An 18819-nucleotide genomic window follows, 5' to 3' on the forward strand; every position below is an offset into this window, starting at 1 on the left:
TAGCTATCTAGACAAGACTTTTGGGTCTTGACTGCGATCGTAGTGTTGCTGTCTACTGGAGCGCGTTCAGTTGCATAATCTGACAAACATTAAGACACAAAACAACCATTTATTTTGTGATTCAGATTTAGTGAATTTAATTCTAGTATTTTAATAATCTGTTGGCACAAATTATCAGGCATTTAGCAACTTATTGTCACATCTAAATATCTCTGCTTCTGGATCACAAAATCCAACAAGACAGCAGCCAAAATGCTATAACCTACGTTTTTAAGGCAGAATCCAGAAATCAATCGGAAATCATACTGTGTCCATCCTTTAGATACATGATACTTCTTCCATGGCATAATAATATGGTTGTTATTATGATGCCATGGAAGAAGTATCGTGTAAATATTGGATCACAAGAAAGATCACGGAGGTAATAGAGGACAATAAAAATATGAAATCATGAAGCCCGCCAGTTTACACATTTGCAAATAATAAACTTTGTGGTTTAATTCTGACTGGCTACACTCAGATTATAGTTACTTCTAACAAGTAACAAAAAGTTGAGAAACTTCGGGCACACTGAACGAGCTTCTTTAGCAGCGGCCTGGCTGCCCGTGTTTGTTCTGCCTGCTGCTTTGTGAAGCAGCTTTTAGGTTTAAGGAATATTCAGGATATTAAATGCATCTAAGTGATTCTCTATTATAATCTTCCCACCAGGAGCATCAGAGTAACGTAAAAAGAAGTAGGTAATATTACCTAACTGGTGGCCAGGCAGATGTAATCGTGTACCTTTATTGCTGTCCTGTCAGTACAAACACTACTGAAATACTGGACAGCTACACAAGTTTATTCCCAGGACTTTGCAATGGAAACAATGTAGGTACAAAACACCGATGATGAATGCATGTGTGGTTAAACATGCACACGCCATCTGATCTGAGGTAAGCTCAAACATATCAGGGGAGAAGTAATACTTCATGCAGCTTAAGATAAATAAAAAAGGAGAGTTTGACACTTGGGAGTTGAATTTGTTGAGATTTTTTCAGATACTTGAGACAGGTTGTGTAATTCACCCCAGCGTACACCTGTCAGCATGAAACACTGGAATAAATGGATGCTGTTTTTTTAGAAACAAGAAGTCACATGGTACTGCCCGCTAATATAAAACTGTGAAGCTGCTTTTAGGTTTAAACAGTCTCCAGGATACAAAATGCATTTAGGGGTTGCTCGATTATAATTTAAAATCAGTGCAAAAATCTCTCCAACACAAACATCAATTTAATATCAAAGGGAAAAAAATCCTGCCAGGTAGATGTTCAACACCAGAAATAATAATAATAATAATAATAATGTTCTAAATAAAGCTGTCACTTCAATACAAACACCACTGAAACACTGAACAGCTAAAAACAATTTATTTCCCAGGACTTTGCATAGTAAACAATGTAGAGGAACAGTTGTAGAACACCGATGATGAGTGCGTGTGCGGTTAAACATGCATGCACCATCTGATCTGAGGTAAACACAAACATACCAGGGTAGAAGTAATACTTCATGTAGCTTAAGATAAATAAAAGAGCGTTTGACACCATTTGAATATTAAGATTTCTTCAGACACTTGACATGAGTTGTGTAATTCCCCTCAGTTTACCAAATACCTGTCAGCATGCAGCACTGAAATGAATGGATGCGCATTCAGGTCAAGCTCTCACAAGGCACTACCCATACCAAGGGCATATCAGGTGTCTGATGGAAAAACTTGGTTTGGGAAGTCTAATAAGTGTGTATAAATGACCACACTGGTGATTGACATAAGCATGCTGGCCTAGCTCCAAGTGCAAACAATCCACTAAACAAAGCAGGGATGAGACACACAAGCTCAAGAAGTAAAAAGAAACTGGAAAGATTAACGCGATTTAAATAACTGAGCTAGATATGAAAAAGCTGGCATCCTGAAAAAAGATCACCAAGAAATAAAACTAAGATTTCAAAAAGAGTTTTAAAAACTCCATACTTGACAGAGGGAAAAATAAGATGAGGGCAAAGAAAGAAAATGCTCAACATCAGGCCTGACAAATAGTTTCAAATAAAACTTAAGCATCTATGATAGAAAATATTGAAACTTCAAAAAAACATCAACATAACAAAAAACAAACAACAACTAGCACTCCCTCCTGCTGTCGACATTCATATAAATTAAGAAATCTAATTGCTCCCATATTGACCAGTGATCTTAGAATTGCATATTTTTTTCCCAATTGCCTTTTGGAGCTTGCTTCTTACTTGAAGTGACGCGCACGCACGCACGCACGCACGCACGCACGATACAAATAGAAAAGAAAAGTGAGGGGACAACAGGTAAAGTACCTTTCTTCATAAAACATGTAAATGGTATGAGCGACTCTGTAGAGCTACGGTCACAAGCCTTCATCTAAGTCAGCACACAAAACTCAATACAAATATACACAACACATGAATACACAAATCAACTCCTGTTAAAATCATCCAGTCTACATTTACTTACAATAAACACAACAGTAAAAACAGCATTTCCAATGTAACACACTGCTTTTGGCTGCCATGGGAAAAACGACTTCTCAATTGTCCTGCCAGGAGTGTGATATCAGTGCAGCGATCACGACGTAAGCGGCGAGAGCGCGCCTCCTGCAGTCGTTCAGTTCCTGATGCTGAAAGCTTTGGTCTTCTTGATGTTGAGGAGTGGAGGTTTAATCTTTGGTTTGTTGTCAGTCTTGCTCTCTCGGTCTGGGGAGGGGAATCGTTGCCTGTAGATGTCTGGGTACTGCTTCTGAAACTTAGGAGAACAATAAGAAAATTACACTTTGCTGAGTCTGCAGATTTCCAGCATTTTTGAGGATATGAAGTGACTTGTTATATCCTTGTGTGAACTTCAGGAATCTGAAGGCTACTGAAAATAGCTTTCAAGTTGAAAACACTGCAAATTGACTCAAAACCAAATATGTGTGAGTGTGTATCAAAGACAGCCACTGTTACCTCTCCCATAAGTAAGTGGGAGACTGTTTAAAACCATGGGGTTTGGCATGTTAGCTACCACTGTTACAGTTTAAAACATCACGCCATACTGAAGGAAATTTGAAACTTGATGAGAAACTCATTGGTCAAGTACTAGGGTTACAAATCAAGACAGGAAGAGGGACACTTCTTTATTCACTTTGCATCTGTGTGCAAACAGAACCAGACTTGAGGCATCGCCTGGACTTTCAGTAGACCGTTACCTGTTTCAGTTTCTTGCGTCTGTCCTTCTCACTGATGTTTTGATCTGTCACCAGGATCTCTAGCAGCTCCTCCATGGCCTTCTGAGAAGACTCCAGTTTTTGCTGTTCAAACTCAGCGCCACTGATCTGATGGCAGAACGTGTAGACCGGCAATGGAGGGCAAACCGGATCGCTTTTGTCAGTCTTTGAAACAGAGTCAATTGGGACCTGAAATCAGGACAGTACAAACATGAAGAAATCAACATGTTAACAGATTTTAAAGCTCCCAATGAAGCTGGCAGGTTCCTCCAGCAGCATGAAAAGGTGTCTTTTGAGCATTCACAGCTATCAGCTTGCTTCTGCAGTTGTATTTGAACAGACATGCAGGGTATCACTTACTCTGCTTCTTTAAGAATTAGTTGGTTGTGGTTTACAGTTTGAAGGTATACCTGTGATGTTCGTAGGTACTGTATATGGTCACTGATGGCACCAAGCAGGTACTCTGGGACTGAGAGGATGCTTTGCTGATGATCCATTAAAAATGACACCAGCCTGGTTGCTAACAGCTCATCCAAATCACACTCTTCAGCACTGCCCAGGACACAGCCTGAAAATGTGTGAACCATCTGAAATCCACGACAAACATCCAGATACACAAGTGAATAAAAGGTAAACAAACAGGGACATCATGATAAAAGAACATGACATACATGTCTGTGCTCACACTTCTTTAGGGAATGTTCAGAGTATTAGACAGGAACAAAAAATATTTGCTAGCTCCTTACCAATGTCCGGGTGCCGATAGCAGGGTGGAGGCGAGGCATGTCTACATTCTGGCTGATGCGTGACGCCATCCTCATGAGCAGCTGCAACTTCCTGCGGGAGGCGGGTGGAAGGAGGAGGGTGCAGAGCTGCAGGGCCTCGATGGCTACACGTTCACACTGAGGCTGGAGAACGCCTACATACAGGAACACCGTTAGAAAGTCACGCACACGCAAGTAAGTGTTTTCAGTCAAACTGAAGAACCACACTTCAGCACCACATTCATCCATTGCTACGTCACACTTGCTAGACTACACAATGAATGGATGAATGAGAAAATGAATCGACTACAGCTATGGTGTGAATTGAGGCAGGTAAAGCTTGTGAACATGACACTGCAGCACGACTGTCATCCAGGAATGAAGGACTCCTATGCCATCTTCCTTTTAGACTGTTTCTATAGATTTTAATGAAATCTGGGGGTCTGTATGAGAAAACAAGCACTATTTATCTGGCTAAACTGTGCTGCAGCTACATGATCTGTGAAACAGACTTTTGCCTTTTTCCTGTTGTTAAATGTTAAAGGTCAACTGCTGAATACAAAAACAGAGGCCATTTTCTGGAACTGGCCTTCCTGCTTTGAGTGAGGGAACAAACTGGAGCTAGTAGGGGTGAGATGTTAGATGAGGTTAATTTGATTAGACATAGACACAGAGACAGGTAGAGGTGAGAGGGTCTTACTGTGCTCATTTTGGTTTTTGGGGGGTTGGGAGTTGCCGGCGGACACAGACACAGGCGCTTTGAGCAGTGAAACAGGTTGTGACAGGTGGGACACTTCCAGAGAACTGAGGCAGCGGCGAACAGCAGCAGGTGCAGGAAGCGTCCAAAGGTTAGAGGTGCTGGAGGCCGGTCTGGGTCCTGTAGCAGCATTAGACCCTTGTGCTTTGGTTGCAGCAGATGAGAAAGAAGAAGGGAAAGGACGAAAGGAGGAAGAGAAGGGATGACAGGAAGATAGTGATGGAGGATGTGAAGCTGAGGAAGCCTGACACTGACTGGAAGGAGAGTTTACACTGAGGCAGCTTGCTGCTCGACCCTGCCACTTAAGCTCTTTGACATCTTCCTCCCTGGTCTCTATGACGATGTCCAGGCAGCTGCTGAAGCTGTGAGGCCGTAAGGAACGAGACCTGTGTGAAGCTGACAGTCCAGCCAAGGGTATGACAGACAGCCTGTTTCTGGCTGTAACTCCTGGAGCGTTTTCAGAAGTAATGGGTGCTGGTTTGGACACAGATGTCCCGAATGAACGAGTGTGAGGTGTTGTGATGGAAGAGCTGTCGTCCTGGCTCCTGCTGCTATAGGCAAAGGATGCCAGGCTGTCACTGGACTGAAACAGCTGTTGTCTAGTAAGAGGGGCAGAGTCATCCAGGATTGTTTCCAGGGACCAACTCCTTGTTTGAGGTCTTGTGGGAACAACTGTACTGAGGCTGATGCAGCTGCCTCCTAATGGGCCGTCATCGGCACCGCCGCCTCCTTTCAGTGCTGCCAGCCGGGACTGAAGTTTCCCACCAATTACCTCCCTCATGGGGGATTCTGTCTCGTCGCATGTCCCCTGTCTGAGCAGCGACAGGAGGAGACACTCCGTGGAGCGAAAAGACGACTTGGCTGGAGGGGGGACTGCAGGAAGGTCTGATTTCTTGCGCTTCAAATGCTGGCGCATAGAAGGCGCTGCAACGTAGCCGCAGAACACTGAAAGTGAATGAAGACATGGAGAAGGGGGGCAGAGAAAGCCAAGGGGGCAGGCAGGGTGTCAGTGCAAGCAGACAGCAAAGGGGAAGGAGAAGGTTTAGTTAGTTCAAACCATTACTGTTCATACAGCTGATCAGGCACAACAAAAACAAAAAGTGCAGCAGCTCACATCACAGTTAGGATTCCACAAACAACCGAAACTTCTGTTAGGGGGTCACAAAGCACTGTTAGAGCTCAAACACTCAACTCACATTGGAGACAACATGTCAGAAGAGACCTGCAGCCGAATTTGATCCTAACACAACACCAACATGTAGATTCTGCAAGGCCTAAAAGATTAACAGGAAGCAGCAAACCCACCTAGAACATTGATAAACAGCTCATACAGTTCATATGTGAGCAGTGGCTGTGGGAGGCTGTAGAAGTAATCGGACACTGTTTTGAAGACATCTCTTTCAAAGCCAGGATAGGATTGTTGTGTGCCGTTGTACTTTGGCCCTGGAAATAAACACCATGTTACTGCAACTGTAACAACACTGAATAATATCTTCAGTAAATAGATCCATTAAACCACATAAAAAAAATCTATTAAAAAAATAATAATAATAAAAAAAAAAAAGCTTTTTCCTTTTAAAACTGTTAATGCAGGACATAGTTGCAGCTACTCACAATTGGCCAGGCTCCTCATGGCAGACAGAACCCAGTCTGGAAGGTCATCTATGGAGGCAGTTCTAATGTTAGACTCTTTGTTGGTTTACAGTATAATGAGTCAAACTCATTTAAGTTCGAGACCTCTGGATTAAATTATGTCCAGACTTTTTGGTTCAAAATTGCCCAGAAACACCACATTTTCACAGACACTTTTACCTGAAGAAAAAAAAATGTATTATGTTGTTTTGGCCTTTTACACTGGAGAATGGCACTTCTAGGACTTTAGTATGTGGTTCAAAGCACATCCTTATGGTAAAAAGTATTTTTTCAAAGATGAGGTCTTTATACATAAACTATCCTGTACATTTTTTTCCTTTATACTGGTGTGTGAACCTACTGGTCTTGTCGTCCAGTGTGACCACTCCGTGTTTGTTGACTTTGGTCATATTGTGGATGATGTTCTGTGGATTCACATAACGATGGTCTAAAACCTCGTCAAGAGATGGAACATCCAGAATCCTCTGAAGACTGAAACACATACACAAGTTTTAGATATACATGGAAGTCTTTCTCATTTTTTTTAAATTTTTTTTTGCACAGAATGGTTTTTTGGGGGGTTAGATTTGTGTGTTTATACTGGGTCAGCGTGATGTCTCTCCAGATCTCCTGTTCATCCTCCACTGTCAGCTCTCGTCTCTGTTTCTGCTGCTCTTCTTCTGGCTGATTGTCGCCTTCCTGCTGTATTCGGAGTGCAGGATCCACATTTTCCTGAAACACATGTACGGAACAAGGACCAACATCACAGAGTGAATCTTATTTTTTTTTCTATTAGTGCAAAACTGCATCTATGAACTTGTTTTTCTCTCAAATGCAACATATTATTGTTTTAAATTGAAACAGTGATAAATCTAACTCACCTGGGTTTCTTTCTCCTGCCTTCTTGTGCTTCTAAACCTGAAGAAACCTTCTTTGTCCTTGAATGAAGGTCTCTTTTTTATGGATCTGGACTCTGAGGCTGGAGCTGAACAGGGGATGGGTTTCAGAGGAGAAGTGGAAGGAAACCTGTGGACAAAGAAAACAAAACCAAAAAAAAAAAACAGACTGCTTGATGCTGTGTGGAGCACAATCAACATATTAAGCCCCGTTTTGTTAAATAATCCCCAAAAGCACATTTCTGCCAACAGATTACCTGTACAGCACATTGTTGTCCTCCAGGTCCTCTGTTCCCCAGCGTCCCTTTACATCTTCAATCACATGGTTCTTCAGAAACTTCTTTAGAAGCTGAACTGTCTGTTGCCTGGTAACGTCGGGGCCAAAGTTGCTGTTGTTACAGAGCAGCTGGTGCAGCCAATCAACAGCAGCAGAAGCAGTGAAACAGGAAGCATAGTGCCTGAAGTTCTGGCGATGTTTCCTGAGGGGCATGCCAGCCCGAAACAAACGTGTCACCTCATTCCACTGAAACAGGACACGCACAGTTCAAGCAAGGAAACAAGATAACAATGTGTCATACGGTACAGAATTGCTCCATTGGAAAGCTGATAAAAGTGCACAACAATATAATGACAATTGACCGTGAGAAGTAACAGTGGGTAAGACAGGACGCTTCTACTATAGAGAAGATCGCTAAGCTGTAATTAAGCCAGCACAGGATCTGCTGATTCAGATGCTGGCAGATATAGCCAAGCGTTGGTACACATTTCATCAACTGGTAGCTCATTATGCACAAAATTCAAAAAGCATGTGCAGCGTTAAGACCAGTTTTACTTTAAAACAAACTATTTTGGTTTCTGCAGGCATATTGCAGATTCAGGAATCACAAGACCAATGACCTGCAGAAGTCACTTAAGTTGTGAAATAAATTCCTGCACTGATGGACTGGAGGTTTGACAGCAACCGGATTGACAGGTGATCTATCCTTTAGGTCCACCATTAAAGGTGAATGTTAAATGGTCTGTATTTGTATAGCGCTTTACTAGTCCGTAAGGATCCCAAAGCGCTTTACACATTCAGTCATCCACCCATTCACACACTGGTGATGGTAAGCTACATTGTAGCCACAGCCACCCTGGGGCGCACTGACAGAGGCGAGGCTGCCGGTGTTCCAGATCTACTGGCGTTTAGATCAACTGGCGTTGGTCGAACAGATGTGTGGCAGTCTTGCGTTTCAGGAGCTGCTACCGACAAACCAGCAAAAAAACGCCAAATGTGTCATCTGTGACACTTGTGAGGTTGTCTCAAACACACTCCGTCAGTCTTGACGCTGTTGAACAACAAAATGTTTAAAAATGTGGCGAGTTCACCTGGTGATATCCTCATGCGCGACGCGATCGCGAAAACAGCAAACAAGTAACACCACGCCGTTGTTGTTCACAGGACACAAAGAGTAAACGATCGGGAGACTCTTGTCGTCGTCATCGTTCCCCTCGCACGGTTTATTCCTCCGAATTCAGCGTTTTTGCTTCACAACTACAGCGTGCTGTTTACTTTGTGCACTAACATGGAGTCGAGTCAACCAGCGCCACCTCTGGCCAAGTGCCACAGCCTACAGCCAGATCAACCTGTGACACACATCTGCACCACGTTTGAATTCGTGTCATGCACATTTGTACCTTTCAATTGTGTCTGTTTGTGCGTCATGCAAACAAACCTTTGAAATGAATGAAATGATATCATATATTTATTATCAGCCTACATTTGTACAAAATGCCAAATGACATACACATAAGAATCACCATCCTGATATCAATACTTTTGCCCATACGAAAAATGTCGTGAACACACTAATATTTCACCAGTGTTGTAACATCACATGTCGTTAGCGTAGTCTGTCTGTGTCTGCCCTCTGCAAACAAACATGTTAGAGTTGGTTGTGATATACAGTCTGCATAAGTGTGGTCAATCTAATAAACATTTGTAAGGAGATGGCAGTTACTGTGAATGTACAGCAGGTGATTAGTAATAAACAGCCAGACAATGACTCTGACAATCTCATTCAATCTTGCAGATTGCACCTTCTGTGGAAAGTGGTACCACACGGTGTGTGTGGACTTCCCTTGTGCAGAAGGCGACTACAAATGTTGTGGGTGCTAAATAAACAGAAAAAAGTGATCCCTGTTGTCTTTGCTTACTGATTGTTTTTAGTGTTGACAATCCACATTGCTGGCATTGCATCTTTCAACATGTTTGTGGGCAGATTTGGATGTACCAGGGGTAAGTGCAGCCACTCAGCCTCTACTCACTGTGATCATAGCAGCAGGTGCAGATGTGTCACAAGTTAATCTAGTAGTGGCCTATGGTCATGTGTTAGTGGTGGGAACAGTCATATCCACTCACTCTCACTGGCTGTTTATTACTAATCACTGTGTAACTGCTGTGAATTCACAGTAACTGCCGTCTCCTTACAAATGTTCATTAGATTAACCACACTTATACAGACTGTATATAACTCCAGCCATGTTGATGAATTGCCTATATTGGCTGGAAATATTCATTTTCAGGGAAAAGACACAGACAGACTATGCTAGCGACATGTGATGTTACAACACTAATGAAATATTGATGTGTCATATTTGTCCAAGGCGTATTTCATTGTTATGGAAAAAGAGAATATCAAAATCATGATGACCAATTGGAGTGGTGATTTCTATGACTTTGTGTATATAATTTGGAATTTTGTACAAATGTAGGCCAATAAGGAATATATGATATCATTTCATTCTTTTCAAAGGTTTATTTGCATGACGCACAAACAGACACAATTGAAAGGTACAAATGTGCATGACACGAATTCAAACGTGGTGCAGATGTGTGTCACAGGTTGATCTGGCTGTAGGCTGTGGCACTTGGCCAGAGGTGGCGCTGGTTGACTCGACTCCATGTTAGTGCACAAAGTAAACAGCACGCTGTAGTTGTGAAGCAAAAACGCTGAATTCGGAGAAATAAACCGTGCGAGGGGAACGATGACGACGACAAGAGTCTCCCGATCGTTTACTCTTTGTGTCCTGTGAACAACAACGGCGTGGTGTTACTTGTTTGCTGTTTTCGCGATCGCGTCGCGCATGAGGATATCACCAGGTAAACTCGCCACATTTTTAAGCATTTTGTTGTTCAACAGCATCAAGACTGACGGAGTGTGTTTGAGACAACCTCACAAATGTCACAGATGACACATTTGGCGTTTTTTTGCTGGTTTGTCGGTAGCAGCTCCTGAAACGCAAGACTGACACACATCTGTTCGACCAACGCCAGTTGATCTAAACGCCAGTAGATCTGGAACACCGGACACTGGCGCCACCGGGCCCTCTGACCACCACCAGTAGACAACGGGTTTAGTGTCTTTCCCAAGGATACAACGACCGAGACTGTCCAAGACGGAACTCGAACCGGCAACCTTCCGATTACGAGCGATCGTGAATTTTCTTTTTTAAAAACATATAAACACAGTTTCTTTAAGAACCATATTTGTCAGCCCTATGACACCTGCGCATCTGTTACACTTATACAATAACAGAGTAATCGAGCAGCCATGGGACGTTAATTGCAAACATTATTGGTTTAGGATAAGGATTGATCTTAATGAATGAACTAATATTTGTAAACAGAATTGCTCTAAATATTCCAATTCCACCATCCCAGTGAATTTCTTTTATTAGAAACTCAAATATGTGAGTGTCTATAGCTCACTGAACAAAGGTTGTTGACATATATATTTAAAAGACATCACCGCATATATTGGATTAAAATCACATCAGTGTCGTTAATGAAAATTCGTACTTTGAGGTCCAGTTTTCAAACGCCATGTAACCTAATCGGTCTCGTTAGCTGGATTACAGGTGACGTTTGTTGCTGAAACAAAGTCATGAAGATGATATTAAATCAGAGAGAGCCACAATTTTGCAACGCTGAAACACAGAGAGGATACTTTACTGTGAATTTCTTGCAGTATTGCTTTTAGAGAAGCCGGCAAAACGCGTGTGTTTAAAAGCAGCTGCAGCTCAGTTTAGCGCTTCCGTTGATGACGATCTTACACTGGGTAGCTAGGTATTAGCTAGCTCGTGAACTTTAACTTACCAATTTCGTGGCTCGGTACGGTCCAGGGCTGATAACATGAGAACTCATATTTATCACGGAAGGGCAGCGCTAAGGGTTTCCTTCATTCGCTGTAGCGACGGATACTATCCATCACTCGAAGAAATATTTACGCATTTCTCGCTACAACCTTTAGTTTAGTTACGGAGAAACTCTCCACAGCCTGGCAGCTCCCCATCTGTTCAAAATTACGAGCCCTGTGCTTCTGCCACCGGATTGGATGGACGTTCTGGTCACGTGACCAGCCTCTAACGGAAGAGGGTGGAGGATCAAAACAAAAAGTGGACTGTGGGGTATTTGGTAGTATGGCTATTTGAAAATTCTCCCAGTTGACACTAAATTTAGGTCTACAGTTAGTTACAGCTGTGTCAGCTGTAGAAAATGACTGTATTGCTATATGCTGAAAGGCCATGCAGGTGTATTTCCTCGTGTGCTACGGTACCCTTTTCTTCAGTTTTCGTTACATTGCGCATTCTTATATAATAATATTCATTAAATCACCGGCACGTAAGCTGTTAAAGTTAATTCCAGGAATTTCCCACCTCTATCATACGCTGTATTTGTGTTTTAGACCTGAAGATTCAGTAATTATAAGCCAGTGGTATAATGCATTTGTTATCTAGATGCCAATTTAAGATTTGTATAATTATACTTGTAAACCAATGCAACATCTAAAAGTATGCCTTTGACTGTTGCACTCTGATGGCTCTTAAAAACCTCATTAATCTTTGCTTTTAAACACACTGGATGCTCCTCCTCAACCAAAAACTCAAACATATTTGACTACAAAGCCCAGCTACAGAACCAGGCTCATCACCAGAGCCTATATTTAAACTTCATGCTCTTTGCACATGGGTTTCTATTTAAAAGGTTTCTAATAAAAATAATTAATAATTATACATTTTATATAAAGATGTGAGTGTTTTACTGTTCGGACTATCCTTCTGTTCCAGCCTGTCTTAAGTGAAGGAGCAAGTCCTCCTGGGGAGGCCTTTTGCATTCACTGAGGCATGGAATTTACATTAGCATATCTTTAAAAGCACTCTGTAGGGGAAATCATTTACAGCCACAAAGAGATGAAAGACAAAAAAGACAGTGGGTGTTAGAGACAATTCTAAAGGGATAGATACCAGGAGGATGTGGTTGACTCTGCCCACACAGTAATGATTCCTTCCACTTGCCTCCGAAGTTGGGAGTTGGAAGTGACATGAGTCCTAGACTGAATGCTTGGCTTTCTATCCTAATGATAGAGCCTAATGCTCTGCGATTGGCTCATTTAGCGAGTCACAAAAGCTCAATAGTAGCAGTACATATTGAAGCTTTTACAGTTTTACTGATGTTTACTTGAAATATCACCATCTTGGTTTGTTAAGTTGGGGTTGGTGGAGCTGCTCCAATTTTCTGAGTGGCAAGATATTTCCTATTTTATGCACCCTTGTATTTTTACAGTTGCATTTTTTCTATTGGTATTTGACATTGAAAATATCTGTGGCTCATTTGATGGATTATGAGATGATAACTTTTATTCCCCAGTGGTTCCCAAACAAGATTTCCAGACAATAATTCCCCCCCCCCCCCCCAATCCTCTCACACTTTTTTCATGCGTTATCTGCTATCCAGATGTTCAGGCCACAAAGGCCCTAAAAGATGGGCTCCATAGATCAAGTCAGCAGACTAACTGAGGAAATCAGAGACTGAGATATAATTTGTCTTGGTTCCCCTTGAAGGAAGCCAGTCTGCAACTGTAACCCACCTTTGATGCACAAAGTAGGCAAAACTAACATCATATGGATGAGTTACAACAGTAAAATGCTGCTTTTGGATTGCTGCATAAGTGAACATAGCTACAGCGAGGGCCTTGAGCCACTCAGGGAGAGCTGGGTCAGGAAGGGCATTCGGCATAAAAATGCCAAATAAAATGCATAGATCACTAAAATGCATCAGTGAAGGCAATCTACAGTAATGTCATATATAACAATACTTGATAGGGGTCCTTTTCAATCATTTTTAAGATTTAAGTTAGAATTCTGGGTCTGCTGTGTATGTGCTGAAAAGTGTAATATCGAGTTTCTGCTTATCATTATAGTTATTATTTAAAAAACTGAAAACGTTTCATTCACTGCGTAATGAACTGATTTAATTCATTCCCAGCCGAGAAGACTGTATTTGTGTCTTTACTGTATGACTTGAACGGAAATCGACAAGCTGTTGCTGAAATAATGAGAAAGGCTGCCCCCAGCTGGGCACAATAGGGAACTACTGCATTTTTGGAAACCTAGCCACTCTTTGGTAATTTCAGTATTTTTGTTTTTACGCTTGTTTAAGATAAGAGATAAGATAAGATAGAACTTTATTAATCCCTCGGGTGGGTTCCTCTGGGAATTTCGATTTCCAAAAAGCACAGCACCGACAGAAGTTACAGTTACAGAATGTTATATATATATATATATATATACACACACACACACACACACATATATAAATACAGAGACAAATATAAATAAAATATACAAAGGGGATAAATAGAATAAATAGGAATAAAAATAAAAATAAAAATACAAGTGAATTGCACATTTCAAGTATTGAGTCTATTGCACTGTTGACTATTTACAAAAAGTATTGCACAAGGTATTGCACAGTGAGGTGAAGAGGCACTACAGCTTAGTTGTTTCCCCCTCCTTTGTCCTCCTGTTTCCCCTCCCTCTCCCCTCCAGAGAGGAGTTAAACAGTCTGATGGCGTGTGGGACAAAGGAGTTTTTAAGTCTGTTAGTTCTTGTCTTTGGGAGAAGCAACCTGTCACTGAACAGACTCTTCTGATTGTTTATGGCCGTGTGCAGAGGATGCCTGGCATTGTTCATAATGTCCATCAGTTTCTTTAATGTCCTTCTCTCTGCCACTGTCACCAGAGTGTCCAGCTTCATGCCGACCACAGAGCTAGCCCTCCTGATCAGTTTCTCTAGCCTGGATGAGTCCTTCTTTGCTGTGCTGCTCCCCCAGCACACCACAGCATAGAAAAGTACTCCAGCAACCACCGACTGGTAAAACATCCTCAGGAGCTTCCTGCAGATGTTAAAAGACCTCAGCCTCCTGAGGAAGTACAGTCGGCTTTGGGCTTTTTTATACAGGTGCTCTGTGTTGCATGACCAGTCCAGTTTATTGTCCACCCACAGCCCGAGGTACTTGTACTTGTTGACCACCTCCTCCCCCTCTATCTGAACCGGCAGTGGACCTTCTCTGGACCTCCCGAAGTCCACAACCAGTTTATATGTCACAAAGACAAACGGGAATATTTTGGGGTATGCACTCGTCACTATAGTATTTGATTTTATTCTGTACAGTTGTGTACTGTATTTATTCTTATTATATTCAAATTTTTGCTACATAACTTTTGCACTGTCCACTTCCTGCTGTGACAAAACAAATTTAGTTTTGTAATAAAGGTTATCTTATCTTATCGTATCTTAGAGAGCGAATAAAGATCTTACAAGTGTTAAGGACGACAGCCAAAGTGCTAGTTAAAGTTGGTTTCCAATTACAATTCAGTTATGTTTTTTTTACTTCCTAGTTCAGAAATAACTTAAAATATGTCTGATCCGACAGGATTTGTGTTACTTTTTTTTTAAATAATATTTTTTGCAGGGAAAAATCTGCCGTGACCCGGATTCGAACCGGGGTTGCTGCGGCCACAACGCAGAGTACTAACCACTATACGATCACGGCGAGCTATCCGTGGGATGAGAAGCACGAGTCGTTGACAGAACCCCTATGCTCGCATAGTGGTGAAACACTAAAATCCTATTAATTATGGCCAATACGGGACCAACAGAAAAGTCATTTAGAAATTCGAATTACAGTTTTTATCAGACTTTGCTGAGCGAGCAGCAAGTTACTTCTAAAACGGTGAGAGACACGTTTGCGGTCTGTTTGCTTATGGCTCTACTTTCTTCACGTAGTAGAGTGGACATATTTTCTGTGCCTCGTGGTGTGGGCGTAGCCTACGGCGTTTTAAAAACGTATTCGCTTGCTGATTGGTCAACCGTCGTGTATTCATACGGATTCAATGCATTCTCTTTACCCATTGGTTACGGGGTCGTTATCTCTCGTTTATCATTGGTTCAATAAACAAGACGTCCGAATTTCAAACTAGATTGTCTGTCAGTGTGTTGTCGAAGGAAGCGAGAGTGAACGTTTGCTAGCTAACAAGTGTTGGGTCTAAACGGCCATTTGGAAACAGTTAACATGTAATTAATGTTAACTAAGCTGTTTTTTTCTAATTCATTTTATAAGCTACAAGATTGACTTTATTAATTACAAATGGCACAAGGCGTACATTCGGGACAGAGAGGATTTTTGGACTTCAGTCCAACAAGGAGAGACTACACAGACAAAGAGAACGATGTTCCTGTCCTGAGTTTGATCCAGTTTTCAAAGGCTCCTTTCGTAACCTTTGGGTCGGTTAAGCTGGGTACCTCCAAGTCGGCTGTTCTGAGGATTGAGAACCCTACAGAGTATGCTGCAGCGGAGGTTTCTGTTGATAAGATCCCCTCAAGTAAAGGCTTTTCAGTGGACTGCAGCACGTTCAAAATCCAGGTATGTTTTAGCTTATACAGAAAATACACGAGTACCCATTCACACACCAGATTCCAAAATCCACGGGGATTTTCATATCATTAAATACACTCTTAAAGATTTCTGCTTATAAGAGTCGGTCCTTGTTTCCAGCCTGGGGGCTCATTCACTCTGGTGGTGACCTGGACGCCAACCGAAGAAGGTGGGATCAGAGAGCTAATCGTCTTAAATGCCAGTGGTGTCCTCAAACACCAGGCTGTCCTGCTGGGGAGAGCAGAGGCACCAAAAAGGAAAAAGGTAAGCATCCACAGCTTTACACGGAGGCTCTTACAGCTAATGTTACTCTCAGATAGCTGAAGTTTTTTTTTCCGCCTTCACTTTGCAGTATGTTTTGATGAGCAGCTGCCAAGTAAGAAAGCAGCAGTGAAGACATTATTTATTCCAAAATACACTGTTAATCATCGGAGGTTATGTCAGTCACTAAACAGAAGTGAAACCATGTGAAAAGTAAAACAAAAGCATTTTTAGATCAAGACAAGTTGTTGGATATGAAATATGGTCATTGATCTGTAAATTGTAATGTGCACGTAATGACAGACTCAGTGAAAACTGAGATATATTTATATCAGGATGTTCATCATTGTGTTGTGTCTGGCTTCAGCTTTTTTTATTTTTTTTTTTAATTTTAATGTTGCCTATTGTAACAGTGTTTTTTAACATACATTGCATCCACTGGCCTGTCTCACTTGAGGTTAAGTTAGGCTCTATGTGAATGAATGACTTTAAGCTATTTTAGGTAAAGAATATCACATTTGACCTCAAATGAGAAAATGCCTTGCCTTTTTTGTACCAACAGTAAGATACAAAAGTAAGGCTTTTGGTGATATTTGGTGAGTTCAGTGCAGTTGTGATGTGTGCTTTCAGTAATAACTGGTATGACTCTTTAGTCTGATTATTATGAGGCAGTTATAGCCTTAACTGGAGGCCTAGCTTATATGATTTGTTTTGTAGGCTGCAACTTTACACATCATTGAAAATGTGTGTGTTTTCAGAAGACCTTATGGGACACAATCAAAAGCAAGAGAGAGGGTGAAAAAATGACAACACTCAGAAGGAAGGTCGAGCACCCCCCTCTCAAGATGGCTGCCAATAAAACCTTCCAAGTGTCTCGAAATCCACAGTACAAACGAGACAAGCCACGCAGCCCGCTCGCTTCACTTAACGAGGGCAAAGGTGCCATAGAGAGGTCCCTAATCAAGCACAGCCCCGCTGGGGATCGCTGCCTGAAATCAGACAAGCAGAAAGCCTTAAATCTGAGCCAGGAGCAACAGTCTCTGGTCTTGCCAGAAAAGGAGAACGTCCAACAACTTAATAGGAACTCTCCGCTGGTTTTGCTTGTCCCGGCTGCACAGGTGGTAGACTCTGGTAGCATGTCCGCGAGCCCAGATGTCCTTGCAGGAAAACCTGAAAACAAAGATCTTACCAAAATCCTCAACAGGACGCTGTCGCCAATTGGGACGCCAGAGAGGTTTAAGAAGCTCATGCCTTGGATTGAGTCAGAAATCCCACTCCCTGCTACTGCAAAGTCTGCAGCTGCTGCTGCTGACAGTGAGTTACCTAGAAGCCCCCTCCCGTCTTTGAAAGAGGCCCTGTTTCTCATCGACTCTGATCTGATCGATGTTAACACCAGCCCTCCAGATAATAATTCGAGCTGTAACTTTTCAGATTCGCTCGAATCTAACAGTGAAAAACACGGCTGTCGACCTGACACAGATGTCCTCAAAGCGTCATCTGGTAGCCCTGAGCTGTCAGAGTCCAGCGAGCCCAGACTTACTTTCTTTGTCAGCAAAAAAGCAGAGAAAGTGAGAGAGCTGTGTGTTTCGGAGGCTGATAAACTTCCTGAAGGGACAAAAAAAGGTTCTTTCACCTCTGCCACAGTGACAAAGGGTAAGGCACCGGTGGAGGCAAATGGTTCAAGTGGAAGGAAAATAAAGAAGTCACGACGAAGGCTCCTGCAGAATACGCTGGAGCTGTCTGATGGCAGCTGTCCGTGTGAGTCAGGTCCAGAAAGTCCTAGCCTTCCTGTCATCGACTCGGACAAAGGAATCAGCCCGTGTGATGACAAACCTCAGGTCCCAGAGTTTATCTTCTCCAGCACCAGCCCGAGGCTCGCTGCCTCACCTGCACCCATCACCTTCCCTGTCTCCTCCCCTCCACCTGTGGCTCCTTCTCGCTTTTCTTTCTCAGTAACGTCCCCACCTCATTCAGTCCTTGCTCCTGTTGCTTTTACCGTCGCCTCTCCAACACCTGTGAGCTCATCTTCTCCTCATCATCATGACCTTTTGTCAAAATCTAAAGTGTACGAGCAGCCCCTAGCAGTTTTTACACCTCCTCATGTTCAGGAAGACTTGTTTCCCGTTAACGTAGTAGCGAAGAGCAAGAAGAGGAAGAGTGAGGAATTTCTGAAAACTGATGGGAAGAGTGAAGATGACAGGAAAACCAAGCAGGTAAAAAGGAGCAAGGTAGTTCCTGGGAAAACCGAGCCCTCCCGATCAGTCCAGGAGAGGAGAGGTGCATCACAAAGGCAGAGAACATCAGGTGAGCCTCCTTCAAGAAGGTTGTTCATGTCTTTGTTGAGTTGGAGGCTGTAGCTTGTGTGTCTGCTGTTTTAGATATGCTTTATACTAACAGCTCTATTATGTTCAGAGAGAGGAGGAATAAAAAAATCTAGACTATATCTCCACAAACTTTAAATCAGCTCCTTTTGAATTGTTTAAGCTAC

General features: G+C 42.3%; 2 protein-coding genes across 3 annotated transcripts in view; one reads left to right on the forward strand and one right to left on the reverse strand.

The window, feature by feature from the left end:
- Positions 1–1378: 1378 nt before the first annotated feature.
- On the reverse strand, positions 1379–11745 carry depdc1a (DEP domain containing 1a). 2 transcript variants are annotated; one of them, XM_082509876.1, is made up of 12 exons: positions 11451–11745; positions 7570–7835; positions 7298–7442; positions 7018–7148; positions 6778–6908; positions 6399–6446; positions 6090–6227; positions 4728–5729; positions 4010–4182; positions 3674–3850; positions 3246–3452; positions 1379–2803 (listed from the first exon to the last, which is right to left on the reverse strand). In XM_082509876.1, the coding sequence occupies exons 1-12, from the start codon at positions 11496–11498 to the stop codon at positions 2666–2668; spliced, it is 2604 nt and encodes an 867-aa protein (XP_082366002.1). In that variant the 5' UTR covers positions 11499–11745; the 3' UTR covers positions 1379–2665. The 2 variants fall into 2 exon arrangements, with proteins under 2 accessions (XP_082366002.1, XP_082366003.1); XM_082509877.1 differs by lacking the exon at positions 4728–5729 and having other exon boundaries at positions 11451–11735.
- A 3464-nt stretch (positions 11746–15209) lies between these two features.
- The window catches only part of aspm (assembly factor for spindle microtubules), a 31301-nt gene continuing 27691 nt past the window's right edge, over positions 15210–18819 (forward strand). Inside the window, exons 1-3 of the mRNA XM_082510568.1 lie at positions 15210–16058; positions 16191–16334; positions 17090–18635. Of these exons, the coding sequence (XP_082366694.1) occupies positions 15783–16058; positions 16191–16334; positions 17090–18635 (1966 nt within the window). The 5' untranslated portion in view covers positions 15210–15782. The remainder of the gene's footprint in view (positions 16059–16190; positions 16335–17089; positions 18636–18819) is intronic.

Source organism: Aulonocara stuartgranti, assembly GCF_965226115.1.
Source record: "Aulonocara stuartgranti genome assembly, chromosome: 17".
In the NCBI taxonomy this organism is placed as follows: domain Eukaryota; kingdom Metazoa; phylum Chordata; class Actinopteri; order Cichliformes; family Cichlidae; genus Aulonocara; species Aulonocara stuartgranti.